Source organism: Mustela erminea, chromosome 12 (genome assembly GCF_009829155.1).
Source record: "Mustela erminea isolate mMusErm1 chromosome 12, mMusErm1.Pri, whole genome shotgun sequence".
NCBI lineage: Eukaryota > Metazoa > Chordata > Mammalia > Carnivora > Mustelidae > Mustela > Mustela erminea.
In genome coordinates, this window is record NC_045625.1 from 65,083,931 (window position 1) to 65,105,119 (window position 21,189).

The window sequence follows — 21,189 nt, forward strand, 5'->3', positions numbered from 1 at the left end:
ATATATCCCCTTCTTCTTTATCCATTCATCTGTCTATGGACATCTGGGCTCTTTCCTTAGTTTGGTTATTGTAAACATTGCTATATATAAAATTTTATCTGATATACATAAAAAAGGGAATCAATAGTTTAATGTCTTCTTTACTAGGCAATGAATTACATAGGAAGAAGCTCGAGACACTGTAGAGGTATTTTTGTTTTCCAGTAATTTCTCTGCTACTCTACGTAAAGTTTTGGTATCCAGAATCACTTCAAGCCTGTCAAGTGGAGAAGAGCAGTCATCTTCAGTTCTCAGGATAAACCATCCTTCTCCTTGGACTTTAAAAGAAACCCCAGAAGAGAGATTGACTGTGTGCCCAGCCCTACAGAGACTTGCCTCCATGTGTGGAAATCAGGACTCAGCTCTCAGCCATGCATAAAAGCCGTCTTAGTCTGTTCTAGCTGCGATGACAGAATAGAAAAGATAGGGTCTCGTACACAACAGAAATGTATTTCTCACAGTTCTGGAGGCTGGATTTCCAAGATCAAGGCACCACTAAATTTCAGTGTCTCATGAGGGCCCTTTCCCACTTCATAGATGGCCATCTTCTCGCTGTGTCCTCGCTGTGACAAACCATAAGCGACTCTTCATCTCAGGAAACAAACTGAGAGTTGCTGGAGGGGAGGGGAGCAGGCAGATGGGGTAACTGGGTGATAGACATTGGGGTGGTATGTGCTGAAATGAGCACTGGGTAATATTTAAGACTGATGGAAAAGATGCCTACTTCTGAGGGGATGTGAGGGTCATAGAGGATATGTTATACCTTGGTGAGCACACAGTCCCTCGCATGTGGCTACTACTGTTATTCCTAATGATGTTCTGGAATTTATGAGGGCCATTAAGCCATCAGAACACCCTAGCTGGGGTCATAACTTAGATCTATAACTGAAGAAATCGCTGTGTCCTCACAAGGCCAGAAAGGATAAGGAGCCCTCTAGACTCGAATCCTATCCCTATGGGCACCAAGCACTTCCCAAACACCCCAAACCCTGATCCTACTCTTGGGGGTTAGGATTTCAATACGTGAATTGGTGGGGGACACGTACCTTCAGTCTATAGCAAACACGCCACGGTTCTTGGCTCTGGGTCCATCCCAATGCCTACAAGCCACCACCATCTTTCCATCAGTTTGAATTTGTGGAGAACTTTTCCAGAGCCGATGCAATGCTTCATGTGCATTCGCACAGCTTACCGCTCAGAACAAGTTTCTCCTTCCTGTTTCACAGAATAAGAAAACTGGAATCGAGAAGAGCGAGGGGAGCCTGAGGTCCTTGCGCAGGGAAGCTGGCAGTCTGTGCCAGAATCGGCACCCTCCTCTCGCGTGCCCTCTCTCACCTGATGGGAGAGCAGCCATGGCTTCAGGTGGCCTTGGGTGATGTCTGTGGGTTTTTTATAGGCCAGCCCGCTGCGCATGCTAGCCAGCGAGTCAGGCTCCCCAAGAGAAACGTCGTCACTTCCAGCCAGGACGGAGCCCAGGGTCCAGGGAGAAACTTCTCCTCTAGAAACCTGGCTCTTGTTCATCTTGGAGGAAATAATTTCTTCTGCCTATTGCATGGTGCCCACTAGCACTCAGGGCTCCCTGTCCCAAGTGGGGCTTGAGTCTTTGAAATACTATTGTGTGTTTTTTTTAAGATTGTATTTTCCAGAGATATCCGTATCAATATCTCCAATTACATGTTTTGTTTGTTTGTTTCATTCTACCAATTGACACTGTCACACCTTCCTTGAATGATGGGGTCTGTGTCCTCTCTTCTTGAACCTGGTGGGGTCTGGTGACAGCCCCAGATACAAAACAGGGGAAGTCATGCGATGTGACTTACAAAACTGGAACTTAAACACGCCACGTCCTCCCCCAGTTGCCAGGTGGATTCTTATTCAGAAATATTCAATCCCTCGACATCCCTGCGAGAGCAGAGTGTACCTCCCTGCTCAGTTGGGGTGAGTCCATCTGGTTCATCTGTGTGACTCGCTTTGTCCAGTGTAATAACATGAAAGGGACAGGGGCACCTGGGTGGCTCAGTCATTGGCAGTCATGGCGTCTGCCTTCGGCTCAGGTCATGATCCCCAGGTCCAGGGATCGAGCCCCGCATCAGGCTCCCTGCTCAGCGGGAAAAGCCTGCTTCTCCCTCTCCCACTCTCCCTGCTTGAGCTCCTTCTCTCGCTGCGTCTCTCTCTGTCAAATAAATGAATATAATCTTAAAAAAAAAAAAAAAAAGGCAGAAGTAGCAGTGTGCCGGTTCTGAGCTGAGGCCTTAAGAGGCCACGTGTGTTTCTGCTCACTCTGTTTAAGTTCTGCTGTTGCCCTGCAAGGAGCCCGCGGTGGCTAGCCCAGCAAGGAGGGGAGACACACAGAGCAGAGCCCACGGGCCCAGCAGGTCACAGAACCTCCCGCTGACGCACAGCCTGGTGAGAAACAGGGAGTGATGGTCGTTTTCGGGCCGAGTTTTGGTGTGTGGAGTTTTCCAGCCATAGTTAACTCCAGCAGGACTTTGGTAAGTTCTTGGCCCGCTGATGGGACCAGCCCTGGAAAGAGGCTGTGGTTGCACAGACAGACACGATCTGAGCTCCCGTGGTGGGCTTCACTTAGACCTGGGGGGAACCAGAAAGGTCTCATCAACATCTCGCCCCATCAAGTTGTGAGTCCATCTGCATTGTGAAAGAGTGTGATCGGACCTGGGCTGACATCACCCAGGGAAGCTGTGAGGTTGGTGGTTTTATATGAGCAGCTGCAAATACATAAATACTGTGGTACTCTGCAAACGAGGCACCTGCCAGCTGAATCAGAAAACTGGATTTTACCACAGCAGCAACCTATTGGCTCCATGGCCCTGGTGCATTGTTCATCAGAAAATTCTGCAAAATCTTGTCATGAAGCTTTCTCGTGGCTTCAAATAAAACAAAGTGGCTGCTGGGAAAGCTGAAGGTCTATGTTTTGTCACCACTGCTTGTGCATTCCCGTGCAACCTCAGTGCCTCCTGTCACTACGTGCAAAGGAGAGCCCACGACTGCAGAGATGCAGAGACAGTCTCTCTGCATGAGACGACCGCAGTGCACACTGGTTCTGTGGATATCCTCAAAGTAGCCACGAGGGTCTCAACGAAGATTTGGAGAGAAAGGAGACTTGTTACTGTTCTCAATTGAACGGCACTGCCGACCGTCTCGCATTCATGGGCAGGCTGCATAAACGAGCCGTGGTCAGCACCGGGTCTATGCGTGAGCCTCGGACAGAACACAGACAAGGGCAGCCGCCCTCCCGTTTGACGCTGAAATAGCTCCTGACATACGCCCATCCGGGGCACAAAGGGGAGTGCTGGAAACTTCTTATCTTCACCGAGGAAGACACGCAGATGGCGATGAGCACAGGAGGAAATGCTCATCATGACTAGCCGTTAGCGAAATGCAAGGTCAGCCAGGATGACACATCGTCGCAACCTACTAGATCGGGTAGAATAGAGTCGTGGCATCACCTGATAAGGATGTGCACGGACTGGGTCCCTCAGCCTTGGATGGGGGACGGGAAGTGGTGCAGCCATTCTGGAATGTCATTTAGTGGTTTCTTTTCTCCGTTTTACTGAGATATCACTGAGCTTTAACATTGTATTAAAGAGTATAACATAATGACTTCATATGTGTATAAACTGCAAAGTGATCATCATAATATCTTTATTTAACATCCCTCCCCTTGTGTAGTTACAATTATTTTTCCTTGCAATGGGGACTTCTAAGTGTTAATCTCTTAGCAATGTTCCAATGTACAACGTGGCATTGTTCATGCCGGTCACCATAATGGATGTTATTTCCCCAGAACTTATTAACTTATTAACTGGAAGTTTGTACCTTTGTCCCCCCTGCCTCTGTATTCCCCTCCTCTATAAGCAGTTTCTTATAAAATCAAAACTTCAGGGGTGCCTGGGTGGCTTAATGGGTTAAAGCCTCTGCCTTCGGCTCAGGTCATGATCCCAGAGTCCTGGGATCAAGCCCCGAGTCCGGCTCTCTGCTGAGCGAGGAGCCTGTTTCCCTTCCTCTATCTCTGCTGACTCTCTGCCCACTTGTGATCTCTGTCTGTCAAATAAATAAATAAAATCTTTTAAAAAAATAAATAAAATCAAACCTTCATTTACCCTACGACCCAGCAATGGCCATCTTTTCCCCTTTTCCATCACCCCCTCCTCCTCGGGAGTGTTTCTGATGTTGCCCACCAGACCTGTCTCCGGGATGGAGCTGAGACCTGCCCCTTCACCTACACTCTACAGAGATGATTTAAAACGAGCACCTGCCACAGCCCAGTAGAGCCAATGGAACCGTTCCAACATCGTCTGCGCGATTCGGCAGGATCCTTTCCCTTTTCTGAGGATGCCGTCCTGAGAAGTGGATGAGTCTGTAATTGCCAAGAGTGAGTCTGAGAAGTCCGAGAGCGGAGCCCGGAGCCGGGAGCTAGAGAGGATGGGGGGGAAGGACTGTGCACGGGGCGTGGTGACAGGGCTCAGGGAGGTTTGTCCCACACCCACCAAGCTTCTGAGGGACTCCCGCTGTGCTTCGAGATCACCTGCCCTGTTTCACATGCAAACACAAGAACTTGTGTGAAAGCATGTTGAGTTAGGCTTCTGTCACCTGAAGCTGGGAGCATCACGTCTAATGGAGAGACCGGGACGTGGACATGGGGCATTAGAAGTAACAGTCTATGAAACGTGGCATCGGCTGAGCTGGCAGAGGGCAGAGGCAGCCAGGGTGACTCTCTCCCTCCCGAGTAAGCGAAGAAGCTGGCAGTGTCTGCTGCGGGGTCGTTGACCTGGAGCCCATCATACCGAGGGATACAGACAGTGCCTAACAAGGCTGGATGCCAGGAAACTTGGCAGGAAACCTTCAGAACGTGGGATGTGGTGGTTACTCCTTGCCGCCTGCGCTAAGCTCCAGCAAGAATCGCACTTCCTTTTCAGAGAAGCTTCCCTTCCGTGCGTGCCAGCCCATCTGGAAACAGAGGGAAGACAATAAAGCCTTGTTAAGAGAGACCCTTTCTGCACACAGTAATTGAAGGTGTCTCAGCTTTTGTTCATCCTCTTACCCGCAGGGGAGAGGCACTACACTCTGTGCCCCAAGCTAATGCTGGAACGGCAGCTAAGGATGGAACAGAAGTTGAGATCGCAGGAGGAATCAACAGCTTTTTCTGTCAGGCTCCCTTTTCTTTCTTTTCGTAATATTCTTTACCTTTTGATCCTGCTACCCTTTTCTCCCACCCACAGCCCTTGGATCTGGTAATCATCATGTGCTTTCTGTGTCTGTGTGCCTAGTTTAGTGTTTTGTCTCTTTGCTTGATTTTTGTTTTTGTTTTGCTTCCACACAGTGGAGGGATCGTATGGTATTTGTCTTTCTCTGTCTGACTAATTTCACTTGGGATGGTGCCCTCAAGGTCCATCCATGTTGTCACAAATGGCAAAATGCCATTCTTTTTTATGGCTGAGTAATATTCCGTTGTGTGTATATGCTACGTCGCTATGCATTCGTTCACTGATGGACACTTAGGTTGTTGCTATGTCTCGGCTTTTTTAAGTAATGCTGCGATGAATATGTGGCACATAGATCATCCTTTTGAGTTTTGTTTCCACTTTCTGTGAGTAAATACCCAGAAGCAGGATTTCTGGATGTTATGGTTGTTCTGCATTTAATGAGCTGGAAACTCTGTACTCTTTTCCGTTGGGGCTGCACCAGTTTGCCTTCCCGCCACCAGTGCACAGCGGAGTCCCTCCCTCACAACTCACCGAGCTGTTCATTCCTCGTCTTTGATGGTGACGTCCTGCCTGGTGCAGGTCACATCTCATGGCGATGTTTACTTTCCTTTCCTGATGATTAATGATGATGAGCATCTTTTCTTATACTTGTCGACCACCTGTGTGTTTTCTTTGGAAAAATGTCTATTCAGATCTTCTGGCTATTTTTTATTTATTTATTTATTTATTTTTTTTGCTATTGAATCCCATGAGTTCTTTAATATTTTGGAATTTATACCCTTATCAGATGCATGATTTGCAGATACTTTCTCCCATTCCGTAGGTTGCCTTTTCATTTTGTTTCTTTGTTTTGCAGAAGCTTTTTTGTTTGGTGGAACCCCACTTGCTTGTTTTTGCTTTTTTTGCTTTTCTTTTTGGTGTCACATTCAAAAAACCACAGCCAAGACCTATGTCAAGAAGCTTATTGCCTCTATTTTCTTCAAGGAGTTTTATGCTTTCAGAAATTACAGTGGAATCTCTAACTCATTTTTCATTTTTGCGTACGGTGTGAGAAGGTGGTCCGGTTTCATTCTTTTCACGTAGCTGCCCAGTTTTCCCAGCACCATGTACTGAAGAGTCTGTTCTTCCCCTTTCGTATATTCTTACCCCTTTTGTTGTAAGTGATGTGACCATATACGCGTGAGTTTATTTCTGGGCTTTCTATTCCATCGATCTGTGTGTCTGTTTTTATACCAGTAAAAGGGACATTGGATTTCTCTGTATTATTTCTTACAATTGCATGTGACTCTATAATTTTCTCTAAAGAAAAACATTAATGAAAAGAAAGCATTTATCTGTGTGTTGAGAAGCTAAATGGGGGCTGCTGTGTTGAACCAAAGTTTTTCTCAGCCACCAGCATCCACTTCCTCTGGTCTTGGTAGGAGCACTGTGGGTTCTTTCGGGAAACTTGTCTCTTCCCCATTGCATGGAGTCTTAATGGGGCTGTAATTAAGATGCCTTCCCTCCCCTAGACATGAGATGAAATATCGATAGACAGTGTCTCCCAGGTTTTTGGAAGCAGAATGATGCAAGGGTGAAAGAAACAGTGTGAATTCTTCCTTCCAGCAACAGAGCCCTGACAATATTGCCTAATAGTTCCTGCTGCTGAGATCCCAGATTTGCCCAAGATTCCAGTTGTTTCGGTCCTGATTTCTGTTTCTTTCTTCAACATTGCTATCAACTCTGTCAACATCCCGATGTCTTTGCCAAAATTCTATTTTTAAGAAAATGATTTCAATTGCTTTGGGCTACCTATCACTTGCTCTTCAAGGAGATCTTACAACCGACTACTTGAGCCGTTAATTACTCAGGTTTTACATCGAGTCAGTTTTCTTAATCTTTGCATCGACTAAATTGGAATTCCACAACTCCAAATTTCATCTTTGGGAAGGGCAGCAAGTGTTCAAGATTCTCTCAGGTAGAAGTTACTGTGAAAGGAAATGCAGTGATATATTGAAAGCATTTAGCAATGCCTAACGTACTGCAAGTTGTTGACAAAGACGACCACGGTGACGATGATGATGGTGATGACGGTTTCCTGACTTCTAGAATATCTGAATCAAACGTTGCAAGTAACTTGCTCTTGTTGCTGAGAAAGTGGAATGGTTAATAGTAGCTGATATATTTGTAATTTTCTGGTCATTTGAATGCAGATGACAATGATACTAACCATGTTATAAGCATTTTTTCTACTAAAAAATTCAAAACATTCACTGCACTTGCTTGAACATTTATTTATTATGAAATTCTTTGTTCAATACAGCGTGGAAGGAAAATTCATCTGCCTTGGATGGATCATCACAGTGTATTTAGTTAGAAAAAGACACCGGAAGAGATGTAAACATTAATGTGGCTATTTCAGCTCCATTTACTCACTTTTAATGTGACCAAAATCAGAGCCACTTTATGCATGGATGTACTTTGCATCATAGGAGAAATTTCAAAATCTAAAGCAATTGGAAGTCATCATTTGGCTCTGCTGCCTGTACTTTTTGTGCATCACGTGACCTTATTCATTAATCAAACACCCGTGACCCCGTCATTGAGATAATGGGTTCCGTGGTGTAGTAGACATGAACATGAGTTTGAGGAGCTCAGCCTGGCAAGGTTAACAAAAAATTATAAATCACAAGAAATTATAATATAAAACAGGCACCCTGATAGCTTGAAGGTCCAGAAGCTGTGGAAACAAGGAAACTGAGGAAACCCATTTACTGGCTTTTCAGAGGGGACTGGAGGCAAGAGCACGATCTCAGCAGGCATTTCAAGAGGTGGAACGGGAAGGAAGGACATTGCGGGTGGGAGGCACTGCTCGGTCAAGGCACTGAGGCACAGGAGAGCTGCTCAGGGCAACAGCAGGTCATGGCTCGTCTGGGGTGCACTGCTCCTTGCCGGGAGTGAGAGGCAAGCCTGGAAATGCTCTTCAGGACCTGTAGTGAGAATGTTGGGACCAAAAGATTCTGATGGTAGTGATGGTGCTCCTTCAGAATGGGACACTAGGGAGCGTAAGTGTGGCTCAATCGTTAAGCGTCTACCTGCAGCTCAGGTTGTGATCCGAGGATCCTGGGATCAAGCCCCTCATCGGGCTCCCTGCTCAGTGGGGAATCTGCTTCTCCCTCTTCCCCTGCCTGTGTTCCCTCTCTTGCTCTCTCTCTCTCTCCCTCTGCCAAATAAATAAAATCTTTAAAAAAAAAAAAAGAGTGGGATAAAAGGACAACAAGCTCAGCGCTAACCCTGTGAAGGACTAAATAGCAAACACTCACGGACAATTAACCAGGAAACAATTGTTAGGGCTTCACACCACACGAAATAAAACACTTCCTGCCTATATCGCGTGAGGGTGGCGGGACGTTGCCGGCTAGTGTAACGTCACTGTGAACATCTCTTCGACTTCCTGTTAAAAGGCCTGGAAATGATTTTTTTCTTCTATTAATGGATCATTCTGGTGATTTAGGGAAGGGTGGGTGGTTTTCTAGGGAGAGGAGGAGGCACGTGTTCTAAGTGCTGACGAGCTGCATAGTTCAAGCAAATCCTCCAGAATGGAAAGGGAGGGGCTGCTTGGAAAGCTGGCTCTCAGCAACTTGTCTTACGCTTCTCTCAGGGAAAAACATGCAATCCTCTAGTATCCATGTGCACTCGGTTGGGGGTGAACACCTTGGTTCTGGTTAAAACAGCTAATGCTGTTGACAGCTGTGCCAGGAAGGGTTAGGACCAACTATAAATTAATGTGGGCTGTAAAATGTAGTGTGTTTCCCTAACTTCCTGTTTTTCCTGAGAAGAAAATAATAAATCTTTTATGCAAATGCAAAAGAAAGATGTGAAATATTTGGAAATTATAATGAATGTGATAGAAAATTTAAAAGTATGAAAATTTTTTTTTAAAGATTGTATTCATTTATTTGACTGAGAGGGAGAGAACAAGCAGTGGGAGCAGCAGAGGGAGAAGCAGACTGTGTGCTGAGCAGAGCCCGTTGCAGGACCCGATCCTGGGACCCAGAGATCATGACCTGAGCTGAAGGCAGACGCTTCACCGACTCAGCCTCCCAGGCGCCCCAAAAGTGTGAATTTTAGAAGACTTGTAGTCCGCATAATTTGGATACTGAACCAGATGGCTGCCCTCAATACGTGGCTCAATGAAGTAATGAATTTTTAAAGATAGATTTCCCCTAGATGCATAAACACATGGTAAATCCTTAAAAGCAAGCACGTTGTATGAAATGACTGACATAGTTTAGTAGAAACGAGCACCCTCACATGGAGACACAGGCTTTCCAAACACAAAAGTCAAATACAGAAGAAAAACACCTGCTTTTCCCCCAAAGGAAAGTCAGTTCTTTTGTCTCCCCCTCTCTTGCTCCTTCCCAGCAGAAGCCTTCCTGGCTTAGATTAGATGTTCTAATACTTCTTTAGAAACACCGACTAAGTAGAATGTGATATTATCTCTAAGGATCTAATAAAACATTTATTGTTTTACAAATAAAACGTGAGATCAGTGACTAATGGTTCTCCCTCAGCTTTAAAGATGGAAGAATGGTATTAAATCCTGTGTCAGCTGAGTGCTTTAGGATAATGTACAGAAGAAGAAAGCAAGTTCGGCAGGTGAACAGACTTCCCAGCAGCTCATCCTGACTTGGGGCTGCTCTGTCTGCTGGACCGCTGTCCCTGTGGCTTTGGATGAACCCAGGCTGCAGGTGCCGGGAACACGGAGAAGCCGGAGGCCAGGTTTTCCTTTCCCAGCTGCACGTCAGAGGGAGACCTGCTGTCGCTCCTTTTTCCCACCGAGTCAAGGAGCACAGATGTTAATAGTCTTCCTGGGGGCACAGCTCTAGGGCCAGTAGAAAGATTCTTGGCTATTTGCTACAGATTTGTCTTTTGAGAGAAAAGGCAGGAATCTGCTCAATATCCTGATACAGATTTCTGGGTGGTTTTTTTTTTACTATGTAACTTTTTTTGCCTTGATCTCAAATTTTATCCTGACAAAGTTTCTGTTGATGTAGAATTTTGCATAGGGTAAAATGGATAGGTCTTATGTACATAGGTGGGTAAGTTTCGATGAATGTAGGCACCCGCAGAACTAGCCCCCAGATCAAGATACAGAATTTCCCAACTTTCTAATACATTTTCTTATGCCTCCTTCCAGCTAGTAATTCCCCTGCAAGACCACTGTTCTGATATCTGTCACCGCAGATTATATTTGCCTTTTGAACTTTATATAATACAATTAATTATATGTACTTTTTAATATGTACCTTCTTTTGCTTGACATGGTATTTTTAATGATGTTGGAGCAGAGGGAGAGGGAGAGAGAGGGCTCCACACCCAGTGTGCAGTCCGACGTGGGGCTTGATCTCACAGCCTGAGATCATGACGGGAGCCGAAATCATGAGTTGAACACTTAACTGACTGAGCCACCGAGGCAACTCCTGACGTAGTGTTTTTCAGAATCATCTCTGTTGGGTTGCCTGGGTGGTTCAGTCAGTTAAGTGTTTCTTTCGGTTCGGGTCATGCTCTCGGGTCCTGGGATCGAGCCCTGAGTCATTCTCTCCGTTCAGCAGGGAGCCTGCTTCTTCCTCTCCCTCTCTGTCTCTCTCAAATAAATCTTAAAAGGATCATCTGTGTTGGTGCACACAGAGAAAGCTTGTTCCTTTCAATTGTCGAGTGTGAATGTACTACAGGGTGCTTGTTCATTCTCCTGTGTTTTCCCGCTGGAAGTTACAATGCGTAAAAGAACATGCTCACGTGGGTAGAAACCGGACCCTAGAAATGCTGAGTTAGTGTCGGGTGTGCAGTTCCTGTTATAAGAAGCCACAGAGCCCCTGCCAGAGTGGCTTACTGTTTGCACCCGCACCGAGAGCGGCCGAGAGTTCCACGACTCCACGTGCTCACGCTCACAGGTGTTGCCCCTCGTCACTTTCGTCCATGCTGCTGGGTATGAAACATCATCTCGCTGTTACCCTGATCGCTCTTAGAGAAACACCCTCGATGACCTCCTAATTTGTAATAGGCAAAATAAGCTATCTGTAGTTGAAAATGTGATATTAGCTCTAGCATAACGGGTCAAACGTGAGACAATATTTTAGGGACTGTGGACATAGTCCTAGGATATGTGTGTCCCTTGTATATCAGTTTGGGAGCATGATTTAAGAATGTTAACTAGACGGGGCACCTGGGTGGCTCAGTGGATTAAGCCTCTGCCTTTGGCTCAGGTCATGATCTCAGGGTCCTGGAATCGAGTCCCACATCGGGCTCTCTGATAAGCGGGGAGATTGCCTCCCCCTCTCTCTCTGCCTGCCTCTCTGCCTACTTGTGATCTCTCTCACTGTCACAAATAAATAAAATGTTTAAAAAAAAAAAAGAATGTTAACTAGATGTAGCTTGGCTTTTTAACATATAAGCTTATTTACCTATACTTTAGGGTTCATTTCATTATGTCGTAACCTGGCTTCCCGGAAGTAAAGAAGTAAGTAGGGATGGCCTATGTAACAAATCCTTGAATAAATATTTTCTAAATTAAGCGAGACCTTTGGAAGGATTTTCCCTTGGACCTCACAAGAAAGCAATATGGAATGAGCCCTACTCTATGCTAATGCATGACCTGTGTTAGCTCATTCAGTCTCACAAGCGTCCTCTGAGGAAAATCAAATCACTGCCCCACATCCTGCACGAGGAAACTGAGTCTGGGGGTGCTACGGAGCCTGCCAGGGTGGGGGACTAGCCGAGAGGGGCAGAATTCTCATGCCAGCCCCGCCCTGACTCCCGGCCCCTGTATGGAACCCCTTTCTCCCCTGCCCTCCCCGAGCAGAGAAGGGCTGGAGAGGAGGAGTGTGGAAGCTCACTAGGGAGTCTCACGGAGGTCCAGAGAAGGAGGCTGTGACCCACTGTCTAGACGCGTGGAATCGTGTTCCTAAGAAGAGCAAAACTGGTCATCAGAGGGAAAATTCATGGTCTGCTGATGAATGCTTTTTTTTTTTTTTTTCCTCTTTAGAAGAGCTGTTTTTCTAAAACATTTAAATTTAAATCTCGAGAAAAGCACATTGGACACTGAGAAACACAATCATCCATGAGGCAGAGAGTGGGGAGGAAAAAGCAGTTTCTACCTTCCGTCTTTCTTCCCTTTGTTAAACCATATTTTTCTGGAAGTAAATCATTTCTGTTGGTTTTGAGAAAGGCTTGGGAGGGAGGAAGAATCCCCGTGGGGGCAGTCAGGACAGGAACATTCCAAAACACCACACCTTCCCTGGATACTCCTGCCATCAGTTCCTTTGCTGAAAAGCACTTGAGCCTTGCCCAGGGCATCCCCTGTTTGGACAATAGCCAGTTGTCTCCAGATTCTCCCAAGAGCAGAGGCAGCACCTCCTGAAACAGAGATAACACTATCCCCCGAGGGCTCTACTTCCTCCAGCTGCCCCTTTGCTTGGAATTAACAGGAACAATAAGACTAGATTATCCTGTTCTCAGCCCTCAGGGAGATTTTAACCAAAGACTAGAGGATAGGCAGGGTGATGCTGGAAACCCACTTGGGGCTCCCTGTGAGCCTCTTTTTGTGAACCACCTGCCAACACATAAATTCCTGTTATTTAGTTGATCGGGGTCCCTAGGAAGGTGCTGGATCCCCTTCTACAGGGCTTTCCCGAGTCCTCTCACTTGACTTTCCCGGGTCCCCTGAGGCAGGCACAATCTCCCCTGGGACAAGTAGGGACCCAGCTATCACATGCCCCAAGGCCCCCAGCTCCAGGGCACAGAGCCCCCTCCCACAGGCTGGCTCAGCCAATTGCTGTGCAGGCAGGTGCCAGGGGCAGGACCAGCAGGGCCAAATCCCAGGCTTAAATGGACAGTCTCCTACCCATCAGCAGGCGTGCTGGACACCTCCGACCTGCACCTCTGACTGCACCTGCCTCAGGTGAGATCCCAGCCTGGAACTGAAGGGAAGGGCTACCCCTTCAAACATGGGGAGGGGGGTACCAGCCTTGGGGGCCAGGGGTTTAGGGCTCCGGGGAGGCACTCTTCCAGGGCCTGGTCACTCTAGGCATGGCAGCTTGACCCCTACACCCCAGACTCAGGGCTTGTCACTCCCTGTATTGCCATCTACATGCTCTGGAAGCAGCAGGTGGGTTGCGGGTTGCAGGGCGGGGAACAGGCCAGCAGGCCCCCTGCACGCGCCACCTCTCCACAGCCCCGTGGAAACACGTGGGAGGATTAACGCCATGTCTTTACTGTACCAGAGTGGTTCTAACAACTCAGAATAAAGGATGGCTCTTTAGATGGTTGGTCTAATCCAAAACACATTTCTTTTCCCTTCCTAGGTTTTGGAACATGCATCCTTCTCTCTTCTTGGCTGCCCTTTGCCTGGGAATAGCCTCAGCTGCTCCACAACCCAATCAGAGCTTAGATGCACGCTGGTCCCAGTGGAAGGCGGCCCACAAGAGACTATACCACAAGGTTGGTAACATCTGAGCTGTCCACTGAGACCCCAGGGAATGTTCCATGCTGGTGGGAGTCCACAGTGGAGAGTAGTTTTTGGAGGCCACTGGTACCCAGGCAGGTAGCAGGGCACTGTGACTGTGCATGATGGGGACAGATGTCCTGCTGTGTGGTTGCTGGAGAGCAGCTCCCGGAGCATCAGCCCAGCCCTGGTCCAGGTCCCTCCTCCCTCTGTGAGCACATCCACTTGGTGCAGGTGAGCTGGGCTTAGATAGAAATCAACAGGATGGGTTGCGTGTTTGTCTCCAGGATGAAGAAGGGCGGAGGAGAACAGTGTGGGAGATGAATCTGAAAGTGATTGAACAGCACAACCAGGAGTACAGCCAAGGGAAACACAGCTTCACGATGGCAATGAATGACTTTGGTGACCTGGTGAGTGCAGCTGGAGTTGCTGAATGTTTTGTGCTTCCTCTAAGGATTTTTTCCAAAAAATCTCATGCTTGTCAACATTCTATTTCCTTTTCCTTGAAGACCAGTGAAGAATTCCAACAGGTGTTGAGTGACCTTAAAATCCAGAAGCAAGAGGACCGGAATGTGTTCCAAGCACCTCTCTTTGCTGAGATCCCCTCGTCCGTGGACTGGAGAGAGAAAGGCTACGTGACCCCCGTGAAGGATCAGGTGAGACAGTACTCGGCAGCTCCCTTTCCAAGAGCAAAGCCAAGAAGAACCAGTGCCCTCGTGATGGAAGTTGAGAAACTATATACAGTTTGTTATGTTTTGGAAGAGTTTTCAGATGTCAGGGCTATTGTCAAGTCTTGCTATTAACTTTGAGACTAAGAGCTGTATCATTGTGTTTTCAGGGTCAGTGTCAATCTTGTTGGGCTTTTAGTGCAGCTGGTGCCCTTGAAGGACAGATGTTCCGGAAAACGGGCAAACTTGTGTCACTGAGCGAGCAGAACCTCGTGGACTGCTCTTGGTCTCAAGGCAATGAGGGCTGCCACGGTGGCCTGATGGATTTTGCCTTCCAATATGTTATGGACAACGGAGGCCTGGAATCTGAGGAATCCTACCCGTATCTTGCAAGGGTAAACAGACTTCCTTATCTTTTATCAAAGTTGAGTATATTCAGTAAAACAAAGCCTATATTTCAAATTCTCATTTTAGACTGTAGACTCTGTATCTGCACATGGTCAGAACAGATTAAAATCTGTTAGCCTGGCACAGTTCTCCACCTAGAGGGTTACCATACAGGTGTTCCCACTTCTCAGCCACACAGCAATACAAATATCGTTCTAAATACAGTACAGATCTCCAGAGTGAAAAATCTATGCACAAGTAGACCAAAGGAGTGTCTCATTGAATAGATATTGCCTCATTTCTCAATTTCAAAACAAGCAATCATATTTTGCCTCTTGAGATGTTTTATAACACACTCGACTTGGACATCATTCAGCTGCAAACTGTCTTGAGCTCGTGTTCCCCAGGAGGTGGACGGTATTAATCAAGTCCCTTCCCCTTTACCTTTGAAAGAATGGCTACTGCAGATACAGGCCTGAGAAATCTGCCGCCAATGTGACTACCTTCTGGCACGTCTTAAATGAGGAGGATGGTCTTATGACCACAGTGGCAACTGTGGGGCCCGTCTCTGCTGCTGTAGACTCAAGCCCGTATTCCTTCCAGTTCTATAAAACAGGTGAGCATTTGTCTACCTAGAAAATTGGCCAGAAAATACGGGTAACCAGCATGACATACAACAAGATGGGCTTTTTTGTATGTGGGACTCAGGAGGGTATGGATTTAGCATGGTGGCTCATTTGGCAGACAGATCACAAGCAGGCAGAGAGGCAGGAAGACCGGGGTTGCGGGCGGGGGGGGGAGCAGGCTCCCTGCCGAGTAGAGATCCTGACGTGGGGCTCGATCTCAGGACCCTGGGATCATAACCTGAGCCAAAGGCAGAGGCTTTAACCCACTGAGCCACCCAGCAACCCCTATAAATATATTTAAATGACTACATAACTTGACTGGTATAGTTTACTTCACTTTTTTCCAATGTTTGGACCTTGAAATTTTCCAAGGAATTTTACTACTGAAATAGACACTGGAAAGAACCCCTTGACTCAAGTAATTTTCTGTTCTCTGCTGCTTCTTTGGCTGACATCATATGGTAGAATGACAAAGTTTCAACAAGTGCTCTTTTACGCCTCTTCACTGTTCTTCACAAAAGACACTGTGACAACATATATTTCTGGTAGTACTAGATGATGACCTAAATCCCTAGCCTAGCTAAATGAAAAGATCTGATTTCTAAATCTTTTTTTTTTTTTCAATTTTATTTATTTATTTGACAGACAGAGATCACAAGTAGGCAGAGAGGCAGGCAGAGAGAGAGGAGGAAGCAGGCTCCCTGCTGAGCAGAGAGCCCGATGTGGGGCTCGATCCCAGGACCCTGGGATCATGACCTGAGCCGAAGGCAGAGGCTTTAACCCACTGAGCCACCGAGGCGCCCCCTGATTTCTTAATCTTATCTCAATTGCTATCACAACCGGATTTTGAGATGCCGCCCTTGCTGTGGTCACTAGGTTGTTGTCACATGTTATCATGTCACTTGGGTGTTCCAGCTCAGCACTGAATCTCTCTTTTCCAGGCATTTATTATGATCCAAGGTGCAGCAATACACGCCTGAATCACGGCGTTCTGGTGGTTGGCTATGGCTTTGAAGGAGAAGAATCGGAGGACAAAAAATACTGGATAGTCAAGAACAGGTATAAAGAGCCAAGAACACCTACCTTGGAAATTGAAAAGGGAATTCTTTCTAGAATCAGTGTTTGGAGGCAGATCCTCAAACCCTTGAGCACGCTTCTGAAATCCCTGAAGTGTTTATGCCATTAAGGGGGAAGGGACATACTCATGTGATGACGGCAGTAGCTTGCTAGGGTCCTGCCATGGTTTTGCTACCATTGTGTTTCTCAACTTGAAAATTTTCTCATTTCTGAAATGCATCTGGCCCCAAGAGCTTCTTTTTTCTGTGTTTCCATTCGTCGTCTGCGAAAGGTCTGGGGACAGAATTCTGTGCTGGGTTAGAACTCAAGCAGGAACAGGAACGGACTCTCCGGATTCTTCCTGAATCTGTCCTGGCCTCTGGTGCACTGCTCAGGGTCGGGTGTGATGGTTCATGACGGGAAATGTGGTTGATTGTTTGTAATAAATGGCAAACCCTGTCTTCTTTCAGCTGGGGTACAAACTGGGGCATGGAGGGCTACATGCTGTTGGCCAAGGACCGGGACAACCACTGTGGAATCGCCACCATGGCCAGCTTTCCTGTCGTGTGAGATGAGGGCGTACAGAAGGCCTTGACTGGGAGCCAAATATCGAGAAGATGAATTTTGTTCGAAAGCCGACCACATCTTATGATACGGGATAAAACACATGAACCATTGAAGACCCAAGCTGGGATTTGACTGTGTGGATTTTATATGAGGAATGTTACCACTTTGCTCGTTACTGATGTAAAAGCCTTTGTATGACAGACTTGTCTAATAACTTTTGGATTTTCATTTTTTTAAAAAATGTATGAAGTTTTATTTTTTAATAAAAAACTTCAAAGTAGAAGGGAGGTAAAATGTTACTACTTTAACTCCTTATAGAGTCAAAATGTGACTGGGCTCTAGGATATCCGTGGATAGGCCAGTGGTCCCTGGGAGAATACTGGCTGGTCCGATTGTTTTGAGTATAAATGATTGTTACATCTATAACATTGTTACAATGTTACTTTAGTTTCAGGTGCACAACCCAATAATTTGCCAACCCTGTACAGTACGCTCTGCTCACCACACGGATAGTTGGTGTCTGTCAGTCTCACACTGTACCTTTACGGTGCAATTACCACACCATTGACCATATTCTCTATGCTGTGCCTTCTATTCCCGGGACTTACTCATTCCATAGCTGGAAGCCTGGACCTCCCATTCCCCTTCACCCCTTTTATTCATCCTCATTCTAATCTATGTCCTCTTTACTCTTTGCAGATTTCCCACCCCTCAGTTACTAACTGGGTTTCTCTCTCCACAGTCCCCAGCTCAGCTAGTAGTCTGTAAACATATCAGGGAGTTTTAGAGGAAGAGACTGTGGGGGCCAGGGAGGACACCCCAAAATGTGTCACAATGGTACATGGATTATCTGGATACGAAGCTCCTTGGGAAACAGCGGGTGCGAGGGCGCCCAGGGGGTCCTCTGTCCCCAACAAGCAGGAGACGAGTCTGCCATAGCAGAGGTGCCCTCCCTGCACTGCGAAGTACAGAGACAGCCTTTGCCGCACACATGGGACTTCAAAGCTGGGAAAGCTGTAGAAAGAAACCTTGTGGCTTTTTTACTAATCTACAACCTCAGCATAAATTCCACTAAGCATTCCTGCTGGTTGAAAGCTCCCACATAGCAGGAAAGCTGGCCACGGTGGTCATTCCACACTGGTTGTCCAGGGCCTTGGCCATCAGCATGGAACCCTGTGTGCCCCAGTCCGTGCCCCAGTTGAAAGAAGCCAGGGTTTGCCAATTATTCCAGAGGAACAAACACATTTCCCGTCATGAACAATCACACCCGACCCTGAGCAGGGCACGAGAGGCCAGGACAGATTCAGGAAGAACCCGAAGAGTCCATTCCTGTTCGTGCTCGAGTTCTAACCCAGCACACAGTCCTTCTTTCCCAGCCCTTTCACAAAACTGAAACAGGAGCAGGAAAAGGAAAATCTTCAGGCCAGATGTGTGCAGGAGTTTTTAAAAATCCAATTTAGAAATGCAGTGGTGGAAATCTATAGCAGGACCCCCAGCTTAAGACAGTACCTTCCTGTGGTCGTCCCATGATATGCTTGTGTTCCCGCCACGTGGGGTAAACGCTTCTTGAGCACACTTGTCTAAACAAGTGTGCTCAAGGGTTGGGGGACTTGTCTCCAAGCACCGATTCCAAAAAGGATTCCCTTTTCAATGTCCAAGATAAGTATTCTTGGCTTTCTATACCTGTTCTTGATAATGCAATAGTTTTGGTTCTCGGATTCTTCTCCTTCAGATCCATAAACAAACAGCAGAACGCCGTGATTCAGGTCCTCACTGCTGCGGCTTAGAGCATTATAAATGCCCGAAAGTAAAATCTAATGTTGGGCTGAGGTTTCCCGCGTGACCTGGGGTAGTGACAGCTTATCAGCCTATCAGCCAGAGTAAGGGAGATGTATCAAAATTCAGTTGCACTATAAATCCAGCTAAGATTAAAAGTCAGGCAGTTTTGTTTAGGTAAGCTAGGGGTTTAGGCCCTCCTCTGATGTTAGCAGAAACACAAAGTGTCACAATCTTTTTGTAAACAATAGTCAAGAGGCATAAAAAAATATCTCTTGTGATTCTCCTTATGGATGTGCGCTTACAAAAACAACAGAACACAAAATGACTTGCCTAAGGACCCTTTCCAGTGTTAATCTCAGTAGTAACATTCTTTAAAATTTTTTAAGGTCTAACAACTGGAAAAAAGTAAAGCAAGCTATACCAATCAAATTATGTAGCCATTTCAATATATAGATAATGTGTTTAAAATCATGGGCATTTGGATCTGGTCATGATAGGTGGAAACAGAAGGCATAAATGTTATGGGTGCAGGATGAACTGTGTGAAATCCACAGCCCCCCGCCCCAAATTCTACATTGAATTCTGCATACCATAGTGTCACTCCTGCTGTATCTTAGGGTGGTTTTCCGATCTTTCTACCTCTATTTCTCCATAGACAGATGCATACCCTCTTTATAGAACCGGAAGGTGTCCAGGCTTGCACAGAGAGCAGCTGGGACGGGCCCCACAGCTGCCACCACCAGCACAAGGGACTCCTCCTGCGGAGGCATGCTCACCGGGCCGGTGGCGCTGGCAGCAGGAATTCCCGGGTCTGTATGCGCAGGGTCCGTCCTTTCAGAGGGAAAGGGGAAGAGACTTGATCACTACATCCACCTCCTGGGGAGCATGAGCTCAAGACAGCTTACAGGTGAGTGATTTCCAAGCCAAATCTGTCGTAAAGCATCTCAGGAGCTGAAATGCTATTGGTTGTTTTGAAATTGAAAAACTACCTTGTATGTGTTCAATGAATTATTCAGGATCTAGTGTCCTTAAGAACTGGTTCATTCCAGAGAAATCTGTACCCTGTAGAGAATGGTATGTATATCTCCCTGTAACATAGAAATAAAAATAGTCATGGGGTCCCCACTGAGGCAGGCACTGTGCCTGGCTTGTCTGGTTTAATGACAGTCCTGACAGTTTGCAGCTCTAGGGTTCACCATTTAAAATGTGAGTATTGTGGGTGCCTGGGTGGCTCAGTGGGTTAAGCCTCTTCCCTCGGCCCAGGTCATGATCTCAGCATCCTGGGATTGAGCCCCTCATGGGGCTCCCTCCTTGGTGGGGAGCCTGCTTCCCACGTCCCCCTCTGCCTGCCTCTCTTCCTACTTGTGATCTATGTCTGTCAAATAAATAAATAAAATCTTTTTAAAAAGATAAAAAAAATGCAAATATTAAATACGGTATCTGTGTTCTTGAAAAGCATGTGACTAGGAGCAGAGCTGGACGGATGACACGTGAAGAGCTCCACTGACCCCTGGACAATATGGATAGGATTCCTCTGAGTCCAGGTCTCCGTTGTTCAGAATATACTGGAAGGCATAATTCACCAGGCCAACAGGGCAGCCCTCACTGCCTTGAGACCAAGAATAGTCCAGCGGGTTCTGCTCACTCAGTGACACAATTTGGCCTGTTTTCCGGAACCTGTGTACTTTGAGGGCACTGGCTTCCCTAAAAACCCAGCCAGAAGCACAGCGACCCTGAAACCAAATTAGAAAGCTCTCAGCCTAAACAACAAACAGCAAGGCTTTTCCAACAGCCCATGAATCTGAAAACTCTTGTAAAACACAGCAAGAGTGTGTTGTTCCCCAGCAGGGACCCATCGAAGAGCTGCTGTTTTCTTTTTGGCTTTACTTTTGGAAAGAAGTGATCCTTTTTTTTGGTGAGAAGGGATCCTTCAGACTCATAGGACTTACCCCGGCTGTCTGTCTCCTGTCCACAGGTACAATGAAATCAGCAAAGAAGGGTATTTCAAACACTTTCCCCTCTGTGTCCTTCTGGATTTTAAGGTCATTCATCAGTGTCTGAATTCTTCACTGGTCTTCAAGGAAAAGAAAGTAGAATGTTGACAAGGATGAGAATTCTTTGGCGAAGTACCAAAGAGAGAGAGAACAAAAGGTTCAGGAACCCCAGCCGCCCTCACCAGGTCACCGACGCATTCACCGCCGTTCGAGCGTTTTCCGATTCCTCTCCCACACTGCTCTCCTCCGTCTTTCACTCTAGAGACAAACATATAACCTACAATTTGTATTTCTATTTAAAGCCAACTCACCTACTCGAAGTGGATGTGCTCACAGAGAGGAGGAGGGGCCTGGACCAGGGCTGGG

The 21,189-nt window shown here is 46.7% G+C and overlaps 1 protein-coding gene and 1 long non-coding RNA gene across 3 annotated transcripts; one reads left to right on the forward strand and one right to left on the reverse strand.

Annotated features, from left to right (window-relative positions):
• Positions 1-4,214: 4,214 nt before the first annotated feature.
• On the reverse strand, positions 4,215-21,083 carry LOC116570446. Of its 2 annotated transcripts, none has more exons than XR_004277432.1 (3): positions 21,006-21,083; positions 20,779-20,903; positions 4,215-5,007 (listed from the first exon to the last, which is right to left on the reverse strand). It is a non-coding gene; the product is annotated as an uncharacterized LOC116570446 (long non-coding RNA). The 2 variants fall into 2 exon arrangements; XR_004277431.1 differs by lacking the exon at positions 4,215-5,007 and adding an exon at positions 18,879-19,660.
• Positions 13,138-17,075, forward strand: LOC116570440 (cathepsin L1-like). The gene is made up of 8 exons (XM_032307576.1): positions 13,138-13,203; positions 13,607-13,742; positions 14,034-14,156; positions 14,256-14,402; positions 14,585-14,809; positions 15,255-15,417; positions 16,369-16,486; positions 16,954-17,075. Exons 2-8 carry the CDS (start codon positions 13,617-13,619, stop codon positions 17,051-17,053), a joined length of 1,002 nt encoding a protein of 333 aa, XP_032163467.1. The 5' UTR covers positions 13,138-13,203; positions 13,607-13,616; the 3' UTR covers positions 17,054-17,075.
• Positions 21,084-21,189: the final 106 nt, after the last annotated feature.

Bases quoted from the DNA above. Each gene is read 5' to 3' on its own strand.
- LOC116570440 (XM_032307576.1), top strand. From the start codon at position 13,617: ATGCATCCTTCTCTCTTCTTGGCTGCCCTTTGCCTGGGAATAGCCTCA. The intron at 14,810-15,254 runs GTAAACAGACTT...TACCTTTGAAAG, and splicing joins CCTACCCGTATCTTGCAAGG to AATGGCTACTGCAGATACAG. The intron at 15,418-16,368 runs GTGAGCATTTGT...TCTCTTTTCCAG, and splicing joins CTTCCAGTTCTATAAAACAG to GCATTTATTATGATCCAAGG.